This window comes from Muntiacus reevesi, chromosome 17 (genome assembly GCF_963930625.1).
Source record: "Muntiacus reevesi chromosome 17, mMunRee1.1, whole genome shotgun sequence".
Lineage (NCBI taxonomy): Eukaryota > Metazoa > Chordata > Mammalia > Artiodactyla > Cervidae > Muntiacus > Muntiacus reevesi.
Window position 1 is genome coordinate 24,060,544 of NC_089265.1, and position 18,985 is coordinate 24,079,528.

The 18,985-nt window shown below is 43.4% G+C and overlaps 1 protein-coding gene across 3 annotated transcripts in view; it reads right to left on the minus strand.

Annotated features, from left to right (window-relative positions):
- The window catches only part of ADAMTSL1 (ADAMTS like 1), a 479,825-nt gene that overhangs the window by 143,014 nt on the left and 317,826 nt on the right, over positions 1 to 18,985 (minus strand). For all 3 annotated transcript variants that reach the window (XM_065908168.1, XM_065908169.1, XM_065908167.1), the window contains 2 exons: positions 11,505 to 11,658; positions 9,033 to 10,158 (listed from right to left, as the gene is read on the minus strand). In XM_065908168.1, coding sequence (XP_065764240.1) covers positions 9,033 to 10,158; positions 11,505 to 11,658 — 1,280 coding nt within the window. The remainder of the gene's footprint in view (positions 1 to 9,032; positions 10,159 to 11,504; positions 11,659 to 18,985) is intronic.

The following is an 18,985-nucleotide window of genomic DNA, read 5'->3' on the forward strand; positions in this document are numbered from 1 at the left end:
GATGAAGAAGAGGTGGCAAGAATACAAAGAACTATACACAAAAGGTCTTCATGAACCAGATAACCACGATGGAGGGGTCACTTCCCTAGAGTCAAATTCACCCCTGTTGTTGTAAAGTCAAGTGGGCCTTAGGAAGCATTACTATGGACAAACCAAGGGGAGGTGATGGAGTTCCAGCTGAGCTATTGAAAATCGTAAAAGATGATGCGGTGAAAGTGCTGTACTCAATATGCCATCAAATTTGGAATACTCAGCAGTGGCCACAGAACTGGAAAAGGTCAGTGTTCATTCCAATACCAAAGAAAGGGCAAATGTTTAAACTACCATACAATTGCCCTCATTTCAAATGCTAACAAGATAACGCTCAAAATCCTTCATGCTAGGCTTCAACAGTATGTGAACTGAGAACTTACAGATGTATAAGCTGGATTTAGAAAAAGCAGAGGAACCAGAGATCAAACTGTCAACATCCAGAGGGATGGGATGGGGTAGGAGATGGTAGGGAGGTTCAAAAGGGAGGGATATATGTATACTTTTGGCTAATTCATGTTGAGGTTTGACACAAAACAGCAAAATTCTGTAAAGCAATTATCCTTCAATTAAAAAATAAATTAACTAAAAATATTGCCAACATCCACTGGATCACCAGAAAAACAACCGCTTTTACTTCATTGACTACACAAAAGCTTTTTACTGTGTGGATCACAACAAATTGTGGAAAATTCATAAAGAGATGGGAATACCATCTCTACCTTACCTACTTCCTGAGAAACCTGTATGCAGGTCAAGAAGTGACAGTTAGAACTGGACAGAGAACAACAGATTGGTTCAAAATAGGGAAAGGAGTATATCAAAGTTGTATATTGTCACCCTGCTTATTCAACATATATGCAGAGTATATCATGCGAAATGCCAGGGTGGATGAATCATAAGCTGGAATCAAGACTGTCAAGAGAAATATCAATAACCTCAGATATGCAGATGACACCACCCTAATGGCAGAAAGTAAAGAGGAACTAAAGAGCCTCTTGATGAATGTAAAAGAAGAGAGTGTAAAGGCTGGCTTAAAACTCAACATTCAAAAAATGAAGACCGTGGCATCCAGTCCTATTACTTCATGGCAAATAGATGGGGAAACAATGGAAACAGTGGCAGATTTTATTTTGGGGGGCACCAAAATCACTGCAGACAGTGACTACAGCCATGAAATTAAAAGACACTTGCTCCTTGGTAGAAAGGCTATGACAAACCTAGACAATGTATTACAATGCAGAGATATCACTTTGCCGACAAAGATCAGTATAGTCAAAGAATGGATGCTTTTGAACTTTCTGAAGACTTTGATGCTTTTTGAAGACTTTTGAGAGTTCCTTGGACAGCAAGGAGATCAAACCAGTCAATCCTAAAGGAAATCAACCTTGAATATTCATTGTAAGGACTGATGCTAAAGCTCCAATACATTGGCCATCTGATACAAAGAGTCGACTCACTGGAAAAGACCCTAATGCTGGGCAAGAATGAGAGCAGGAGGAGGTGGGGATGACAGAGGATGAGATGGTTGGATGACATCACTGACTCAGTGAACATGAGTTTGAGCAAACTCCAGGAGACAGTGAAGGACAGGGAAGCCTGGTGTGCTGCAGTCCATGGAGTTGCAGAGTCAGACACGACTTAGTGATTGAACAACAATAGATTAAGAATGTTGTTATAGTTTTGGGTGAATAGCAAAGAGACTCAGCCAGACATATACGTGTATCCTTTCTCCACCAAACTCCCCTCATATCTAGGCTGTATTGGTACTATTTTTCTAATAGCATTTGCTCACTTCACATCTCTGTGTCAAATTTTGGTAGTTTTCACAATATTTCAAAGTTTTTCATCATTATTATATTTGTTATGGTGATCTGTGATCAGTGATCTTTGATGTTACTACTGTGACTCTGTGAGGACTCAGATGATAGCAAGAAAATATTTTTATATTAAGGAATATAGATTGGTATTTAAGACATAATGCTTTTGCACTCTACAGTGTAGTATAAACATAACTTTTATATATTCTGGGAAACCAAAAATTATTGACTAGTTTTATTGTGATATTGGCTTTATTGTGATCTGGAGCTGAACCTGCAGTATCTCCGAGGCATACCTATATTTTGGCTTGGAAAGCTGGATGGCTGGAGGTATTCTTTACTGAGATAAGGACTGAGGGGTTTAGTTTTAAAGATGATGTGTATGTGCGTTCAGTTGCTTCAGTCTGTGTCCAACTCTTAGTGACCCCCATGGGCTGTAGCCCACCAGGCTCCTCTGTCTATGGGATTCTCCAGGTAAGAATACTGGAGTGGGTTGCCATGCCCTCCTCCAGGGGATCTTCCCAACCCAGGGATCGAACCCACATCCTGCATTGGCAGGTAGGTTCTTTTCCACTAGCACCACCTGGGAAGCCCTTAGAGATACTGAGTTGACCTTTTGTGGGGCATCTGGGTTAGGATGTCTAGCAGACAATTTTACATCTGAATCAGAAGAAAGATGTACGCTGTGCTAGATACGGGAGAATCAGCATACAGAGGGGTCCTGGAGCCAAGGGGTCACTAGTGTATACAATGTGAGACTTCTAAGCGGGTAGCTAATAGGCGGGTAGAGAAAGAAGAATCCCAAAGATGCTGAGATAGAATAACCAGAGAAGTAGGAAGCAAGCCGAGTACATGTGACTTGCAAAGAAGTAAGAGTGTTTTTAGAAAGGTTTCAGCCTGTGTAGAAGTTGTTGAGAATTCAGATTAGATAAGGCATGTTTTGTGAGACAACTTTCTTCTTTTTGAACAAATGATAAATAAGCTTTTTGTGGGGGAGGAGGCTTTACACAAGAGGAGTGTATATTCTATGTTGCATGTGGCCTCAGAATGCAAGGTGGGCAACTAGAAAACAACTCCATCATGAACTGAGTGGAAATATCAGGTAAGGATTTTAAAAACTAATAATTAATAACCTTGGTGGGGGACCTAAGATAGTCTTCTGTGTGTGAAATATTTCCAAGTTATAAATTAGCTACTTGAGAGCGATAATATTACTGTTTTCAAACCACTGGAGTGTAGTATCCTCTAGTAGCCCTCCAGTGTATCTCCGTTTCTGGAGAGCAGGGACATTTCCTTACTTATGATCTCATTCTCTGGCACCTATCACTATCAAATGGCCAACAGAGATACTCAGGGAGTTGAAGGGACAATGCAAAGGGCCTCCTGATCGCTCCCCAGCTTCTACTCATGCTTGGCTATAATCCACTCACCACAAAGTAGCCAGTGTGGGTCAACAAAAATGGAAATCAGATCATTTTACTTTCCCGATTAATAGCCTCTAAAATCTCCCTGTGGTGCTCAGATCGAAACCCCAACTTCTCATCCAGGTCTCTGGTTGCCCCCATGGCATCCCATATCACCTCTTCTTTCAGCCTGCCACACTCCAGCCAAATGACCTTCTTTTGAGTTCTTCCAACACAATAAACTCATCTTCCCTTTGGGAGTTTTGCACTGCTTCTCCCTTGCCCAGGAAGGCTCTTCCTTCTGATGTTCTGTTGCTGGACCCTGGTCATCATTTAGCTCTCGGCTTTCAGGTCACCTCTTCAGAGTAACTCACCTACTGAGGTCACCAGATCATTCCTTCTCAAAGCCCTGTTTCATTTTCTGCCCAGCACTCATCACCATCTGATATTTTTCTTGTGTCCTTTTCTGTGTTTACAGTCTTGCTTCACACTCACTCATTAATCCACTCACTGTTTATTTAGTACCTGTTTAGTGCCAGGTACTCTTTCCAGCACTGGGGACACAGCAGTAAAGAAAATTTCTACCATCTTGGACAGGAAACCAACACATCCATATACAATATGTCAGAGGATGATAAAATTCTGTGAGTAAAATAGAGTCAAAGGGTCAGAGAATGATAAGGAGTGCTCTTTTAGACAGGATAAGCTGGGAAGATCTTTCTGACGTGTGCCATTTGAGCAGATATCTAAATGCACATGAAGTGCAAGAGAACACAGACTTGTGTTTCATTCACCGCAATATTCTCAGCAAGTAGGTGCATTTCTGCAATATGACAGATAGATGAATATTTATGAGATAAAGAAATATGCCTTCCTTTCACTTAGCATTTACACCCTGCATTTACTTCTCTGGTTTCCAAACTAGGCTTTGAGTTGCCCTCACAGGGAATGAGCCTCTTTTCCCTCCATCCCTCATATCTAACATGGGGTCTGGTTCAGAGTAAGCATGGGAATGTATGTGAAATAAAGGAAGAAGTAGGAATTAGGAAGAACCAGAATGTTTTAATACACCGAGGGACATCCTGTAAATGATTGCTTAAGAAGTTGACACATGCTTCTAAGAATGATGTGAATTCCTTTTAACTAGTAAGTTATACACCTGATGAGATGCAGTAGTATCTGGATTGTTAGTGATTCTTTCTGAAAGCCAGTTTCTTTTAAGTCAAGCTTTGGCATATTTAAAAGCCAAGACATAACAGACTTCAGTCACTTTCTTGGTGGCTCAGGCTATTCAGAGTGTACTTGAATATATCTGCAAAGTCCTTCAGACCAACAGCCGGCTGAAGTTTGCAGACTCTTTCAGAGAGATGGATTTGGGTACTAAGCAAAAACAGACTAAGTGAACTATAACACTGAGCATTTCAGCACTTCTCTGTTTAAAAATAAATGAGCATTTCTGAAGCGCTACCAGACACAGGAATGATGACAAGCAATGAAATCCAACACAAAAGAGGTCACCAACAGCCATAGCAGAGCAGTCCCAATGGCAGTTCTGTGCCTCCTGTGTGTTCTGTACAGATGCAACCATTTTATTTTCTCAAACAGCACTTGGAAAACTGCATAAAACACTAAGCTCCAGCCATATTTCTTACTGGCTAGCTAAGCAAAATGGAAAAATTATGATGTCAAGGATCAGAAACGGAAATCTCTTATTTTTCCCTACTGCATGCCATTAACTTGCATTAAACAGTTCTGTTAAGGCTAGATCTGGAAAAAATATCTTGATAGTGGCAAAAACTGTAATACTGTCTGCTCATGACCCCCATGTGGGTTTTTTTTTCTTCTTTTTAATGTGGACCATTTCTTAAAAGTCTTTATTGAATTTGTTACAATATTGCTTCTGTTTTATGCTTTGTGTTGTTGGCCACAAGGCATGTAGAATCTTAGCTCCCCAACCAGGGATCGAACCCACACACCCTGCAATGGAAAGAGAAGTCTTAACCAGTGGAAGTACATTCCTTACGCACAGATAAGTCCCTGGGCTTTCCTTCTTAATGTTATCCCCTGTTCCCACCAATGTCCTGGTGACTCATGACCTAGAATTTGCTCTCTTCTGTCCTAGGTCTACAACTTTTCATCTTGAGCAACTGGCTACCACATTTCTTTTTTTTTTAGCAAGATTCTATTGACTCTTCTTCATCTTAAAGCCATTAGACTCCTAATGCCTATTAAGGTAAAAATTAAAAGGCAAAAGTAGTATTTTAAGAATTATTGATGTCCTTGAGATTATTAGACCAAAAAATTATTCATTGATCAAAGAAATACTTGGAAAACACTGCATACTATACATGTTGGAATGCTTATAGGAGTTGAAAATGGAAAAACCAAAATAATTTCCCTTGAGGGTTAGTTAAATACATTCAAGACCAGTAATCAGTGGTTAAAAAAGGTGATATCGACCTCTACATACTATTCTTAAATGTCTCCCAGACATGTCGTTGAATAGAAATTAAGTCAAATTTGTAAACATAACATTGCATTAAAAAAACACAAATCTTATGTGTGTATGTGACATCTATAATATATAATACAGTAAAATATATAAAAATTCCAAATGGGTGTATACTGACAGTCTCTGGGGAATAAAATTGGGGGCATGAAAGAGATCTGCATTTTTACTTTATAGATTCAGGTATTATTTGAATTGTTTTATAGCCTTTTCACTACTTTTATAAAAAAAGAAAAAATCAAATACTATATTAAAAAATAGAAGAAATTCCAGCAGTAAATACATATGTTTAACTTTAAGCGAGCATATCCCAAACTCATGTGATCAATGAACCTCTATCTATGAACCACTTGGAAGATAACTTGTAGGGCAAATTTTGAAGTGACATGCTCAAGGCTCTCCCCATTCTCCATCAACATGTGGGTTTTAACCTTCTGTGACCTTCTATCAAGGAATTAAGATGGTAGATCAGAGATGATTTGCTACAACCTCCCTCACTTTTTAAATGAAGGGACTAAGGCCATGGAAAGTGAAGGGCCTTGGCAAGACCAGCCCAAAGACCTCAGGTCCTTCTAATTCCTCCCACATTTTTCCTGCAGTCACCAGTGACCAAGATTGAGGCATGATCCTTGGATTTCATAAACTCTAGCACTCAAGGAAGTTGTTGGGACCCCCAACTAAGCCATGGCCTCAATATTCTCCCTGCAGTTCCAGGCAGAACAGAGTTCTGATCATCCCCTTCCCCATCTCAGTGGCCTGCATCATTGTGCACCCTTTAGGAGGAAGTAGTCACTATTCAAAGGAAAGGACTCTGGAAAAGGCTAGGAGAAAACAGCAGGGGTCTTGAGGCAACTTGGTATCCCGAGTCAAATATAGGAGATGCATGAAAACATGAACTTAATCACTCAAAACAGCATGAGCTTGTGTTGGGCAGAACTGAATTTGAATTTATTTTCTTGATTCTGCCATTTACTAGCTATTTAACAGGGGTCAGCTTCCTTAACTACTGTGAACCTTGGTTTCCTCATCTCTGAAATAGGGCTATCAGCTCATATGTTATACCTGGCAGTGGAAATTAAGAGATGATGGCTGTGAAGTTGCAGGCATGGGGATACAGTAGCTGGAGTTAGTCAAGAAATGTTAATTCCCATCTTTTCCCTCACACAGCCAACTGCTACTCCCTTTGATCTCAGTAACACCAGTTTCGGGCAACAAGCCCAGAGGATATGAATAAAATAGGAACTGACTGGCTGATGGCAGGCATGGCAGATTTGGGCATAATAGGTGTGACAGGTGCAACGACAGAGGCAGTGCCAGTGCACCACCCACCTGAGTACCAGGGTACAAGTTTCAATCAGCACCCATCCTTCTGGGGGTCTGATGCTGGAACTGCCCCCTGAGACCCAATGACCTCAATGGGATTTACTGCAACTTTAGCCTAGCCCACAAACTCCTTACAAAGATTTATGGAAAGAACTGCAGGGATCATAGCAGAAAAGCTGATCAGGGAAAGTCTATGCTGGGGAGGATCAAGAAGCAAACAAGAGGAGAGGTTACCATTATAGACTCTCAGAACAAACTGTCTGCATTCAATCCTTGTCTCCAGGGCTTCTGTGTGGGTCCAACAACTGTGCCTTAGCTTTTTATTGCTGATGTTGTAACAATAATGGCACTGATCTCATTAGGCTTTTTTTTTTTTTTTTTTAAGATTAAACAAGATAATACCTTTAAAGCACTGAGCAGAGTGTCACAGAGAAAATACTTAGTATTGTTATTAAAGCTATTTGATCTGTAAGAGCTCAGGTTGAGAAGCATATTGATGACATTTCAAAAACACAAAAGGTGTAGGCAGATGGACAAAGTCATGTTTGTTCATCAAGTTTCGGAAGAGCAGACAGAACTATTCTTTGGAATCCAATAAACTTGATATTGAATCCTTTAATCAGGCCTTTCCTAAAGTGTGACCATGAGTGAGCTGCCGAACCTCAATTTCTTATGTGAAACTGGAGGATAATGTCAATCTAGTGGCTTGACTGTCAGAAGAACAAATGTAGTGACATATAAATAAACCTGGCACACTGCCTGACATAATATATCTTGCCTTCTTTCCTTCCTTACTCATAAGCAGGCCAGCAAAGAGGATTAACTGAACAATAGTATTTAAAAGGACATTTAATGAAAAGAGCATGCTTCATGAACTCAGTGAAGATAATAAGTTAAAACAAGAACTCTGAAGCACAGACCTTAAAGTTCCTCTCTCATCCATAGACTATGATTCTTCCATTGACTGCCTTTCTTATTTCTGTCACATATCTTGGCTCTGCCACCTAATAAATGTGATCTTTAGTAAGTTACTAGGCTTGATTTTCTCTTCTGTAAAGTGTGGATAAAAATTATACTGCCTCTTAGGGCTGCTGTTAGAATTCAGTGAGATAAAGCACAAAGAGCATTTACACCAGCCTCAAAGACACTTACTACTCAGTCAATGCCGGCTCTATTTGTTGTCAGGGCTGGACAAGGCTGTTTATAAAGATTACAGAGGAGGTGCGTAGGAAGCATGGCATGCTTTTGGCATGCATGTAGTACTAAAAAAAATACTATTATTACCTCTTCTATCACTACTGATTCTACATTATGAATGGCCAGGGCCCAAGGAAACCAGCAAAGGCATGCTGTCATCCCAGTAAAGGCACATCAAAACAGAGACACCAAGAAATAATAGGATAATTAATCACAGATCCAACCGGGAATAAAAGCTTTCTGGAACAAACAGCCTTGTCCAGCACAGACAGAGGATGGGCTCACCCACTGGGAGCAGGTACTGGCTGCACTCTGTCCCCAACCCTGGGGGACCACACACACAGAGACAGTATCCTAGCGTACAAGCTTTTCAGCGGTTCATCTCACAAAAACAGTAATGCAATAATGCTCTGGTCTGGAATGATAGCTTCCTGCCAAAGGTTCAGAGCTATCCGGAGAGAACCTCATTAATCTCAGCGATCCTATGGGGCTTGAGGGTTGTAGGTATTCTTACTATTATCTTACAAAGATGAGAGCATACAGTTTAGAGAAATTAAATACTTTGTCTTTGCTTTAACAGTCCATCAGTATGGAGAGAGTTTGAAACCCAGGATGAGAGCGGTCCCTGAGGCCCAGTACTCTAAGCTCTACCCTTGCAAACACCTTGAAGGAAGAATGAACAGGGTGCCTCCCGCACAAGGTGACCCCTTCCCCGCAGCTCTTCCCAGACCAGGTAACTGCAGAACTCACCTGTCGCTGAACTGAACCTCTTCTCCATTCCTGGACCAGCTGATGGTAGGCCTTGGGTTGCCAATGGCCTCACAGTGCAGAAGCACGCTCAGTGTCCCGCTGGCCAGGGCCACCGTCTGCCCGAGGTGGGTGACCACCTCGGAGGCAGAGAGCTGCTGGGCGGCGGAGATCTTGCGCAGGATGACAGGCTTGCGGTACGGCCGGCGGGAGCCGCCCCCGCCCTCCCCACTGGACAAGATCCGGGAGAAGCTGCTGAAGCCAGACACATGCTTATGGGGAGGGATGGCCACCGGGGGGCCCCTCCGCTCCGACGGCTTGAGGAGCGCGTCCTGGTGCTCCAGATGGCTGCGGAAGATCTCCTGCGCCAGCTGGGCCACCAGATGCTTGCTGTAGACGTCGCGGAGCTCCTCGGGTTGCTGCGAGAGGTTCCGGAGGATGTCGTCCAAGCGCTGCTGCTCCGTCACCATGGTGAAGGGCAGACGCAGGAGGGCCTGCTCGGCGTTCTGGTCCTCCTCTGAAGACGCGTTCCTTTCCGTGGAGTCCTGCAGCTCCCACGACGCCAGCAGCTCTCCCGGCCAGCCCCCCTGCTCCAGCAGCCGCGAGACCAGGTCGTCATAGCGGCCCCCGGCGTCGGCGGGGAGGCCCCGCTTCTCGGCCTTGCTGCCGTTGGAGAAGATGCCGTTCTGGTGTTTGTGTGTCTGCAGGGCCTCCTTGGGGCTGGCCTTCCTCACCGCGAGGGCCTCCTCCTCGCTCCTCAGGCTCAAGGGCCTGGCCACCAACTTCCTGTTGCCTCCGATGAGCTTAATCACGAACTGCTCCCGGGCTGGTCCGGCAGAGCAGGTGTAGATTCCCGCATCAGAGGGCTTGAGGCGGTGGATCTTTAGGTACCCAAAGGGGGCCACAGTGACGTGGGCAGAGCTGATGAGGTGCTGGCCATCCTTCTCCCAGGTGATGAGGGGCTTGCGGAAGCGCCGCGTGGGACAGCGCAGCACCACCGCAGTCTTGGGGAGCAAGTAGGCGAAGCCCCCCACCACGAAGTGCAGCTTCCTCTGCCGGCGCGTCTGGATGTAGACCTTCCTTGCTGCCGCGATGTGAGGACTATGCTTTGTGGACGGCCGCCCGGGCCCTGGAATGAAAGCAACGGAAGCAGACAGATGGAGAAAGAAGCAGAGAGTGGAGAAAAGGTAGAGTGAGGAGCAGCGACAAGAGAGAGGGGAAAAGGTCAGGGTGGAGGGAAGAAAGAGAGATGGGGGACCAAAGAAAGAAGAGGGAAAGCGCTTCAGAGTTTGCTTTGGCCAGGGCCTTCATTTCCTGATTTTTTTTATGGGAGGAGCTGGCTACCAACTGTGGACCATCAAGCTGCTGCCACAATCGAGCTCGGGAGAGCTAAGGAGGTGCAGCCGGGCAACCTGTGATCACTCTCTTGGGACTTTCTACCCCTAGAAACTGAGAGGAAGGGTTCTAGATGGAGGGTGAATCCAGGAGAAAGACAGTTCCTCTCTTTAAAAGGACTTTTTGAAAAAAAGAAATATTACTCAGCTATTAAAAAGAACACATCTGAATCAGTTCCAATGAAATGGATGAAACTGGAGCCTATTATACAGTGAAGTAAGTAAGAAAGAAAAACACCAATACAGTATATATATGGAATGCAGAAAGATGGTGATGATGACCCTATATGTGAGACAGCAAAAGAGACACAGATATAAAGAACAGACTTTTAGACTCTGTGGGAGAAGGCGGGGGTGGGATGATTTGAGAGAATAGCATTGAAACATGTATATTACCATATGTGAAATAGATTGGTAGCCCAAGTTTGATGCATGAAATGGCCTTTAAAGCCGGTGCACTGGGACAACCCTGAGGGATGGGATGGGGAGGGAGGTGGGTTCAGGATGGGGGACACATGTACACCCATGGCTGATTCATGTCAATGTAAGGCAAAAACCACTACAATATTGTAAAGTAATTAACCCCCAATTAAAATAAATAATTTTTAACAAATTTTTTAAAAAGAAAGAAATCAGAATCATAAAAAGAGGCAGAGGACAAAGAGAAGGAGAATGTCTCCCTTTTGGGTCCTATAGAGCACCACAGCCCCCATATACATGGAGAGAAGACCTCAGAAGTCTTATACCTCTAGGGGTTACTAGTAAACAGAACACACTGTTTAGTGTAAAATCCTGGAGTGGGTCACATTAGACTTCATTAGTAATATATTGACTCCAGCCTCCAGATCTCCCTATGCCAGCAAGTGCACTTTGCCCTACCTCCTATAAACTGGTTTTCCCCCAGTGGAGAAGAGCCTTCTGCCTGGCCACGTGTAATTAAGATTCCTTTCCCATCTCTAGCTGAGATCGCCAGCCTGATGCCCTCTGAGGCCTTTACTGCCTGACCATCCCCACTGTTCTCGGGCTCAGGGTCAGCTACCGCTCTTGCTCTCTCCCCATCCCAGAGCACTGCCGTACTCACTTGCACAGGTGGCCAGCATACAGGGCCTGATGGATGAAGAGAATGGCAGGGGCGGGCACAGGGAGGAATTCACGGTTGCTGAGACACCGGTTTTCAGCACCTTCCGGCAAACGGCGCTTCGTGTCTGGGTGCCCTCCCCGCAGCTCGTGGAACACTGGTGGGGGAAGAAAGGCCAAATGCATGTAAATGCGGAGAACTGGAGGCTAGTGGGTTTTGTATGGACTCTCAAACTTAGCAAAATATGAGAAAAATTGCTTGGGAAAGCAATAGCAACTGAGAAAGAGAAATTAATTATGCTACAGTATGAAAAGACACATCCATAGTGCAGCCACACTCTTTCTGGTCTCAGGTCTCCTGTGCACATTTCACCTATTTTTACCTTTATGGTCTGGGCTTTAGAGTTAGAGTTATAGAGTCCACTGTTCAAATTCCAGCTCAGTACGCATGTCACTAATTGGCAAGTCACTTAAACTCTGAGTCTGTTTCCACTTCTTATAACTTATTTGGCAAGCCTGGGAATTCAATGATAATATATTTTAAAACTTCACACACAGAAATGACATTCAACTAATGCTAATTCCTTTCTCCTTCCTTTACAAATTAATTATAATATTTTAATGTCAAGTATCAGATAATTCTTATGTATCTACTTTGTTTGAGGTGGGATGCTAAATGCTATGGGACAAAGATGTGTAAGACGATTCCTAACCTCAAAGAGATGCTATCAAATAATGAGAAGAAATCCAAATGCATTATTAAAATGAAATGGTATATTACAGAGCATGGAAATTAAAACCACAATGAAATAGCACTCCATATTCACTAGAATTTTCATAATCAAAATGACAATAATAAGTGTTATTATCATAAGTGAGGATGTGGAAAAATTAGAGCCTTCCTGTAATGCTGCTGGGAATGTAAAATACAGTCCTTTTAGAAAAAGTCTGATGGTTTCTTAAAAAGTTAAGAAACATATTTATCATGTGTGTGTTAGTTGCTCAGTCATGTTCAACTCTTTGCAACCCCATGGACTGTAGCCCACCATGCTCATCTGTCCATGGACTTGTTTGGGAAAGAATACTGGAATGGGGAGCCATTCCCTTCTCCGGGGATCTTCCCAACCCAGGGATCAAACCCAGGTCTTCTGCCTGCAAAACAATAGATTTATGTCTGGATGAGAGAGTTGGACTATAAAGAAAGCTAAGCACAGAAGAATTAATGCTTTTGAACTGTGGTGTTGGAGAAGACTCTTGAGAGTCCCTTGGACTGCAAGGAGATCCAACCAGTCCATCCTAAAGGAGATCAGTCCCAGGTGTTCATTGGAAGGACTGATGTTGAAGCTGAAACTCCAATACTTTGACCACCTGATGCGAAAAGCTGACTCATTTGAAAAGACCCTGATGCTGGGAAAGATTGAGGGCAGGAGGAGAAGGGGACGACAGAGGATGAGATAGTTGGATGGCATCACTGACTCAATGGACATGGGTTTGGGTGGACTCTGGGAGTTGGTGATGGACAGGGAGGCCTGGCATGCTGCGGTTTATGGGGTCGCAAACAGTCGGATACGACTGAGCGACTAAACTGAACTGAAAGCTGTTTAAAGAAATAGCAATAAAAGAACTTAGTAAAAATACAAGATTGTAAGTGAAGTATTGATATCATAAAATGAATGCTAACAATTGGTGAATGCTCATGGTATACCAGTGATTTCCTGGCCTAGTCTGGAAGATGGTTGGAGTCTGGATGGGTTTAGAGAACCCAGAGTAAGCATGGCGGTCAGGGAACTATCCAGAATCAAGGTGGAAGAGTTCAGTGTTCAAGGCCAAGGCAGGCTTAGGGACAGAGCTGAACCAGTTTGACTGAATAGAGAGGCCAAGTGGAGAGTGTCAGGAGCTCAAGAGGTAGTTTGGGGCCAGATGCTGGAGACTTAATTTTCAGACGGAAGGTTTGGAATTGGTCCATAAGGCAATAAGGAGCCCTTTAAGGGAGGAGTGAAATGATGAAGGAGGTGTTTTGAGAAGGTTAATCTGGCAACAGTGTCTGGGAGGGATAGGAGTAGGAGATGGATGGGAGGCAAGGATGTCAGTTAAGGAGGCTGCCACAGTAGTCCAGGGTTGAGATGATAAAGGCCTGAACTAGGGTCATGGCAGCATGCCACGTTAACTTGAAAAATGACAGTAGAAACCAAAAAATAGTATCTTAGGTTTCCAAGTTTCATATGCTAGCCCATGGAAATGAACTATTCTATGCAATACACTGAGATATCCACCACCCTAAAAGACATTTAAGATGCAAAAAATGGAGATGAGAATCAAGCCCATTGCTTTTGTTCCCTGAAGAGTGTGGATTCCAGATTCCACCCACCCCTTATTTTATTGTAAATGACAGCACCAAATCCAGGGCTCAGGTGGAATGGGGGTAGAGAGCCTGGAAATTTTAAAAGCCTGGTCATCTGAGTGTTGCCAAGTACAGAAATGGAAAAATGGACCAAGTGTTGGAAGATCAGTTTATGATTCTGGTCAAATCTAGTTCTTTCTCTAGGCTCAATTTCCACATTTCTGAAACAGGGAAACTACACTCGAGCAGGGATTTTCAAAGTGTGATCTTTAACTATGTTGAGGATGTGATTTAGGGGCTTCTCAGGTGATCTACAGACCCAACCATTTGGGGATCTGGGACCCTTACCCACACTTCCACCAAATAACGCTGATTCATTCTGTTTTAGATATCTGACTTCACTGAAACATTTCAATGCAAAAAAAGGGTTTTGTGGCTTTAATTTTTTAAAGAACCACTAGACTATAAGATCTCCTAAGTTCTTTCTAGCTTTAAAATTGACTGCTCTGACTTTAATTTCTCTTATGCTTGGGGGAGGAAGGAATTTCCATAAAAATATGACTTAAAAATATTGAATAGCCAATTCTTTCAAGAGATCCAAGTGTTTCTTTTAAAGAAAAGAAGTAAGGTCTTTTGAGAGACCTTTTCTCAGAATAGAATCTGAAAGTAATTTTATTTGAAGTGTTTAAAACTTTGGCTTAATTCTGTCTCTAAGGGATTCTGTGCAGTAACCGTGAGATTAAGCCCAGATAGTTGAGGATGAAAAACACCCATAGATCATCCAGGTCTTCCTTTCTCCAAAGGGAGTCATGTGGGGGGTGTGGAATGCATGTCTTATCCTAGCCAGAGGGCCAAAGGAAGGGTTGTGGGGATAACAGGGCCAACTGAAGCCTTTGTGAACACCCCCAGGAGCACTTTTGTATGGCACCAGCCATACTGAGTTTATCCCCAGTGAACAGGGGTTAAAATCCCACCACTCCCAGCCCCATCTCAATGTTTGGAATCTCCATTCATCAACCTACATAGTGCAGAACCTGGTAACAATCCTTGGATAAGGGCTAACTATTCCTAGTTCTAAAAATGTAACTTCTGCCTCCTAGGAAGACCAGCAGAGTCTGTGGGAGGTCTTGATCATAATCCTGGGTCCATCCAGTCAAGTTATGAGCTTTCTTTTATTTCTGCTCCTTTTCCTAACAATACGAAGGGATAGAAGAAAATCCGCAACCATGATAAGGGTTAACTTTTACTAGGCACAGAGTATTTTATATGCATCATTTATTTTTTTTTTTTTTATTTATTTTTTTTATATGCATCACTTATAACTGATAACCATGTTAGTGGACACAATTGTCATCGCCAATATTCAAGTTCAGCAAACTAAAGCCTAGAAGGGTCAAGTAACCAGCCCAAGGTTACACAGCCAGTAAGTAGCAGAGTCAGGATTTGAACCTGTTTGCCTGTCTGTGAGTCTGAACTCTCAAGTACACATGATACTGTTCTACAGGTCTCCTTTACTTACTGGCACCTTAGTGCCTAACCACAAGAATCCTTCCTTCAGATCCTCTCTTGAGTTCTATGTGCTCAGAGGCCACAAACTCCAGGAACTTGGAAGGACAACTCTAATACACACAAGTCCCCTTCTTGGCATCCCTCTCATGGAAGACTGCCACTGATAGACTTAGAAGAGCAATGCTTTTTACAATACACCCCTAGGAGGCAGCCTTCATCCAGAGCCACTTACTTGACTAATACATCAGTGCTCTCACCTGCACTGCTGGTAATGATTTTTCATACATGATTGTTGTTGTTGTTTAGTTGCTAAGTCATGTCTGACTCTTTGCGACCCCATGGACTGCAGCACACTGGGCTCTTCTATGCTCCACTATGTCCTGGAGTTGGCTCAAATTTATATCCATTGAGTCGGTGATGCTATCTAACCATTTCATCTTCTGTCGCCCACGTGGCTCAGGGGTAAAGAATCCACCTGCCAATGCAGGAGCTGCAGGAGACACGGGTTTGATCCCTGGGTTGGGAAGATTCCCTGGAAGAGGAAACAGCAACCCCCTCCAGTATTCTTGCCTGGAAAACCCCATGGATAGAGGAGTCTGTCAGGCTACAGTCCATGGGGTGGCAAAGAGTTGGACATGACTTGGCAACTGAGCACACATGCGTGCACACACACACACACACACACACACACACACACACACACACACACACACACACACACACACACACAAGGCGCCCATAGGTATGTGGGTTTAACTCGGGGTTTTCTATCTTATTCCATTGATCTATATTTCCTATATGATACTAAACCCCAAGTCAACATTCTACAGAAAAACTGTCACTAGTATGTTCAAGCCTTCCTCAGCGATCAATGCAAAGAAATAGAGGAAAACAACAGAATGGGAAAGACTAGACATCTCTTCAAGAAAATTAGAGATACCAAGGGAACATAATCATGCCAAGATGGGCTCGATAAAGGACAGAAATGATATGGACCTAACAGAAGCAGAAGATATTAAGAAGAGGTGGCAAGAATATACAGAAAAATACAAAAAAGATCTTCATGATAATCACGATGGTGTGATCACTCACCTAGAGCCAGACATCCTGGAATGAGAAGTCAATTAGGCCTTAGGAAGCATCACTCTGATGCTAGTGGAGGAGGTGGAATTCCACTTGAATTATTTCAAATCCTGAAAGATGATGGTATAAAAGTGCTCCACTCAATATGCCAGCAAATTTGGAAAACTCAGCAGTGGTCACAGGACTGGAAAAGGTCAGTTTTCATTCCAATCCCAAAGAAAGGCAATGTCAAAGAATGCCTGAAATACCGCACAATTGCACTCATCTCACACACTAGTAAAGTAATGCTCAAAATTCTCCAAGCCAGGCTTCTGCAATATGTGAACTGTGAACTTCCAGATGTTCAAGCTGGTTTTAGAAAAGGCAGGGGAACCAGAGATCAAATTGCCAACATCTGCTGGATTATTGAAAAAGCAAGAGAGTTCCAGAAAAACATCTATTTCTGCTTTATTGACTATGCCAAAGCCTTTGCCTGTGTGGATCACAATAAACTGTGGAAAATTCTGAAAGAGAAGGGAATACCAGACCATCTGACCTATCTCTTGAGAAACCTGTATGCATGTCAGGAAGCAACAGTTAGAACTGGACATGGAACCACAGACCAGTTCCAAATAGGAAAATGAGTACGTCAAGGCTGTATATTATCACCCTGCTTATTAAACTTATATGCAGAGTACATCATGAGAAACGCTGGGCTGGAGGAAGCACAAGCTGGAATCAAGATTGCCGGGAGAAATATCAATAACCTCAGATATATAGATGACACCACCATTATGGCAGAAAGTGAAGAGTAACTAAAAAGTCTCTTAATGAAAGTGAAGGAGGAGAGTGAAAAAGTTGGCTTAAAGCTCAACATTCAAAAAACTAAGATCATGATATCTGGTCCCATCACTTCATGGCAAATAGATGGGGAAACAGTGGAAACAGTGTCAGACTTTATTTTTCTGGGCTCCAAAATTACCGCAGATGGTGACTACAGCCATGAAATTAAAAGACACTTATTCTTTGGAAGGAAAGTTATGACCAACCTAGATAGCATATTTTAAAGCAGAGACATTACTTTGTCAACAAAGGTCTGTCTAGTCAAGGCTATGGTTTTTCCAGTAGTCATGTATGGATGTGAGAGTTGGACTGTGAAGAAAGCTGAGTGCTGAAGAATTTGCTGCTTTTGAACTGTGGTGTTGGTGAAGACTTGAGAGTCCCTTGGACTGCAAGGAGATCCAACCAGTCCATCCTAAAGGAGATCAGTCCTGGGTGTTCATTGAAAGGACTGATGCAGAAGCTGAAACTCTAATAGTTTGGCCACCTCATGTGAAGAGTTGACTCATTGGAAAAGACTCTGATGCTGGGAGGGATTGGGGGCAGGAGGAGAAGGGGACGACAGAGGATGAGATGGCTGGATGGCATCACCGACTCAAAGGACATGAGTTTGAGTAAACTTCAGGAGTTTGTGATGGACAGGGAGGCCTGGCGTGCTGTGATTCATGGAGTCACAAGGAGTCAGACATGACTGAGCGACTGAACTGAACTGAACATGTTCACACATGCACATACACATATGCTCATCCCACACATTAAATCCTTCATCCTGAAACAAAATTGCTTCTAAAAGATGATAAAAATCGTTCCCCCTTCTGTTCTGAGACATTTGCAGGGAGTTACCATCAGAAGACCAAATTTTACTGCCAAACTGCAAAACCTATGATGACATAGGTTAAATCTCAACTGCAGTGTACTCAGAAGGTGTCATCTGATGGACCTCTGCATGGGCTGATAAAACACAGGGTGAGAATTCTCAGAACATAGGCTGAACAACGTGGCATCTTCATTTTTAGAGGCAGCTGCATTCCACTCTGGGGCAGCAAGGACCTCTGTGATAGATTTCAGGCAGCAGCAGCGGCTCTGTCCTGTGAGTTGGACGGTCTACAAAGGAGGCAGTGAGATCGACAAGGCCAATCCAGAGGCTTCTAGTTAAGAAAGAGAAGGGTTTTGAATCTGGTTTGGGCCCTGAGATTTTCACTTCAGGCCTCGTAATTCCGTTCTTGGCTGAGTCTACTTGCGAGGCGAGACTTGGGGGGGGTGGTTTCTGTGAAAGACGCGGGGCCTATGAAGCTGGGGGAGTTGCAGGCAAGTCAAAGAAGGAGTAGAGGCTGCAAACAAGTTGGAGCTGGGTGTCGATGAGTTAGTTCAGGCGAGTGTTGAAGTAGGAATGATTTAGAGAAGCAGGTTAGTCGGGGGTCTATCCTTAACTGATGAGGTAAGTCAGGAATGGTAATGCCGATGTGGTCATCTCCCCAGATGCAGGGCATCGGGGGAAATCAACTTCTCCTGCTGGGAAGCTGTTGACGTTTTGGATCCAGGAAACTGACAGGAAGGAGGCAGGATTTCCTTGGCCTTCTTTTCCTAATAAATCATATGCCTCATTGTCCAGTAACTTGGATGAGAAGAACTAGAGAGGCTTTGCCTTTCCTGAGGAGAGACTAGAAACATCTGGGAGTAAGAGATGTGGGGCGGGCGGCAGGGGGAGGGGGGAATGTCAGGAAGGTGGGAGT